The sequence below is a fragment of the Lipotes vexillifer genome, unplaced genomic scaffold (genome assembly GCF_000442215.2).
Source record: "Lipotes vexillifer unplaced genomic scaffold, Lipotes_vexillifer_v1.1 scaffold33, whole genome shotgun sequence".
NCBI classification, from domain to species: Eukaryota; Metazoa; Chordata; class Mammalia; order Artiodactyla; family Lipotidae; genus Lipotes; species Lipotes vexillifer.
In genome coordinates this window covers 1,074,971-1,078,593 of record NW_006791315.1, presented here as the reverse complement: position 1 = coordinate 1,078,593, position 3,623 = coordinate 1,074,971, and the positions used below count along the sequence as shown (strand labels likewise).

General features: G+C 55.3%; 1 protein-coding gene across 1 annotated transcript in view; it reads left to right on the top strand.

Moving 5' to 3' along the window:
• The first annotated feature begins 959 nt into the window (after window positions 1-959).
• The window catches only part of MTARC2 (mitochondrial amidoxime reducing component 2), a 27,645-nt gene continuing 24,981 nt past the window's right edge, over window positions 960-3,623 (top strand). Inside the window, exon 1 of the mRNA XM_007464318.1 lies at window positions 960-1,234. Within this exon, the coding sequence (XP_007464380.1) occupies window positions 960-1,234 (275 nt within the window). The remainder of the gene's footprint in view (window positions 1,235-3,623) is intronic.

The window sequence follows — 3,623 nt, the reverse complement described above, 5'->3', positions numbered from 1 at the left end:
GGCAGGGCAGGAATAAAGACAAAGACATAGAGAATGGACTTGAGGACACGGGGGTGGGGGAGCGAGGTGGGGGGGGAGGGGAAGGCTGGGGCGTATTGACAGTAGCACCGACATACATACACTACCAAATGTAAAATAGAGAGCTAGTGGGAAGCATCCGCACAGCACAGGGAGATCAGGCCCGTGCTTTGCGGTGACCTAGAGGGGTGGGATAGGGAGGGTGGGAGGGAGGCTCAAGAGGGAGCGGGTATGGGGATATACAGGTATGCACATGGCTGATTCACTTTGTTGTACAACAGAAACTAACACAGCATTGTGAAGCAATTATACTCCAATAAAGATGTATTAAAAAGAAAAAGAAGCAGCCACTCTCGAGTTCGTTCAGAGTGCGTAAGTTTCCACGGAGCAGGTTATGGGCCGAAAGTTCTGCAGTTCTCAGAGCTATCTGCCAGTAGGAGCTCCTAAACATTTAAAATCACCCATTCTGCAATCTACCATCCGCTTGCACTGTTCCCTGCGCTGCAATCACGCAACAAAGTGGGCAGTACAGGGAGCGAAGGGGCAGTGGAGAGCCGGGGAGCGTGAGGGCGGGTGAGCAGTTACGCTGAGTCGCAGGGCCCCGGGAAGGGGGAGAAGTAAAGCGAAAGTGACCGCTCCAGAGACAGTGGGCAGCCAGGCCTCTGGTGTGGGGCCTCCCGAACCGCCCCCAAGGGCACCTGAGCATCTCACTTCGCTTTCTGCCTCGCTTCTCTCGGCTACTTCCTGGTCCTTGGTGCCCAGTTAGGCGTCTCCTCCCTGCGCACAGCCAGTCCTTTCGGCGCGCGGAAAGGGTGCCAGGGCCGGTGCCTGGGCCAACTCTGGTTCCTCCCGCTCGCCTGCAGCCTTGAGCGCCCGGGCGCCCTCCCCACGCCAATCGCTGCCTAGTCCGCTCTCAGATCCACGCCCGCGATCGCTGGGTCATGGGCGCCGCCGGCTCTTCCGCGCTGGCCCGCCTGGGCCTCTCCGCGCCGCAGCCCCGGCCCCGCTGCCTCGGGGTCGCCGCGCTGGGACTGGCCGCGGTGGCGCTGGGGGCCGTGGCCTGGCGCCGCGCGCGGCCCAGGCGGCGCCGGCGACTGCAACAGGTGGGCACCGTGGCAGAGCTCTGGATCTACCCCGTCAAGTCCTGCAAGGGGGTGTCGGTGAAGGCGGCGCAGTGCACGGCCCTGGGGCTGCGCAGTGGTCACCTGCGGGACAGGTAGGGCCGGGCGCGGCGACAGCGCAGGACCTGCTGAGGAGGGAGGGAGCGGGGCTGGGGAGCTGGGGCCTGTCCCAGGGTAGGAGAAAGGGAGGTTTGCCACGTGCGTGTCCTGGGCTGCTAGTTGGATCCTCTGCCTTTGGTCCTGAATCTGGAAAGGTGAAGTTCGTGTCTGGTGCAGATTTGGAAAGGTAGTGGAGGCAAGATGTTAGCGCAAGTTCCTGTGCCCGAAGACACAGTGAGGCCAAACAAACCGAAAGGTTGGAGTTTGGAACAGAGAAAGGTTCATTGCAAGTCCATGCAAGGTGACAGGTGGCTCAGGCCCCCCAAGACCCAGAGCTCCCTGAAAGGTTTCGGCAAAGCATTTTTAAAAGCTGTGACAAAGTGAGAGAGTGGCATGGACATATATACACTACCAAACGTAAAATAGATAGCTAGTGGGAAGCAGCCGCATAGCACAGGGAGATCAGCTCGGTGCTTTGTGACCACCTAGAGGGGTGGGATACGGAGGGTGGGAGGGGGGGAGACGTAAGAGGGAAGAGATATGGGAACATATGTATATGTATAACTGATTCATTTTGTTATAAAGCAGAAAATAACACACCACTGTAAAGCAATTATACTCCAATAAAGATGTTAAAAAAAAAAAAGCCAGGTGAGCCAGGGGGGTGTCACAGGGTATGTGACACAATTCTCCAACTGGTTGATGGTGAGGTAAGAGGACGGTGTCACAGGGGTTAACATCATCATTCCTTTGGCTCCAGGAGGCCTGGGGCTATGCACTTTTGATCAAGTAGTTAACATCTTCCATTTGATGGGGGGTTGTCACATCTGTAAAACAATTCAGGAAATGTGCATCAAATACTGTTATCTGGCTTCCCTGGTGGCGCAGTGGATGAGAGTCCGCCTGCCGATGCAGGGGACACAGGTTCGTGCCCCGGTCCGGGAAGATCCCACACGCCATGGAACGGCTGGGCCCGTGAGCCATGGCCGCCGTACCGCAAAAAAAAAAAAAAAAAACCCTTAAGAGGACAGCAGTCTTCAGAGAAGAGAGAATACATGTGTCCTGGAGTGATCTCAGGACAGCAAACAGCCTCTCTAGAAGGCTCCCTGAGTGACCAATTTGCAAACCTCCCTCCCCCTAGACACAGGACCACAGTTAATCCATCCAAGCCAAACAGGAAAGCATCTTCATCCTAAGGAAGCAAAGAAGGAGGTTCCCTTCGTCCTTGTTCACTCCTTTTAGGGTTTAGCATCCTTCTCTGTCAAGAGTGCTTTCCCCGTGTCGAGCGGCACCGTTCTCTGTCCATGAGTATGTGTCTGTGGACTCACCTTTGGGGGGAGAAAAATGACTGGGCACCTTTTCTTTTCTGAGGGAGGAGGATGAAATTTCTATGTGCCAGGCCTTGTGTAGGTAGGGACTTTAGAGTTCTTCACTGAAAAGCACTCTGCCTCTGGGGGGAGGGGACACACTTTTGTTTTAATGGCAAGTATTATACGCACAGTCAACCTGTCACCTCCTCTCCCCAAAGGAAGACTTCCCTCTGCTCATTCTGTATCAAAGTGGGTCAGGCCCCCCCACCGCCTGCGTCTCCCAAGTACCTTCCCCAGCACCAGAAGCTGTGAGGGGCAAGCCCCAGCAAGGCCAAAGCCAGTGTCCTTGAATAAGACTTGGTTTCAGCATTGCTCCCATCTACCCACTAGTGCCAATAACGTTTTATCTTTCTACGATTGTGCTCATACTAAGAATCAGAAAGCTTAGAACTAGAAAGAGCCTTGGAGATAACCGTTCGGACCCTGTCCTTTTACAGACCCTCTCCTCCAGGGGGCGGGGGCAGAGGATTTGTAACAGAGCAGGACTCTCTGAGGCCTTCCCAGGACAGGCCCTTCCCCCATACCCTCTGCTTTAGCTTCTCTCTGAAGTACCTAGATAATAGTATTTTTCATTTATTCATTTATATATATTTTTTTGCGGTATGCGGGCCTCTCACTGCTGTGGCCTCTCCCGTTGTGGAGCACAGGCTCCGGACACTCTCAACCACTGCGCCACCAGGGAAGCCCACCTTTGCATCTTTTATTGTGGTCTTCATCCTACCGCAGTGTTGGGCTGCTTGCAAGTTGCCACCTGCCCCTTCCATTGCAGGATTAGCACAGAACCTCTAGCCACCACTTCTACTATGTCCCAGGGCTTAATCCCCAGGTGATTATACAACAGGCAGGAGCTGGGGGCGTGGCTTGAGAGCCAGAGTGAAGGGCTAAAGTTGGGGGATGGACGGCAGGTGAGAAGACTCAGCCCAGGGAGGAGGCTGACTGCCAGAAATAATGGGCCATTGGGCTTCCCTGGTGGCGAAGTGGTTGAGAGTCCGCCTGCCGATGCAGGGGACACGGG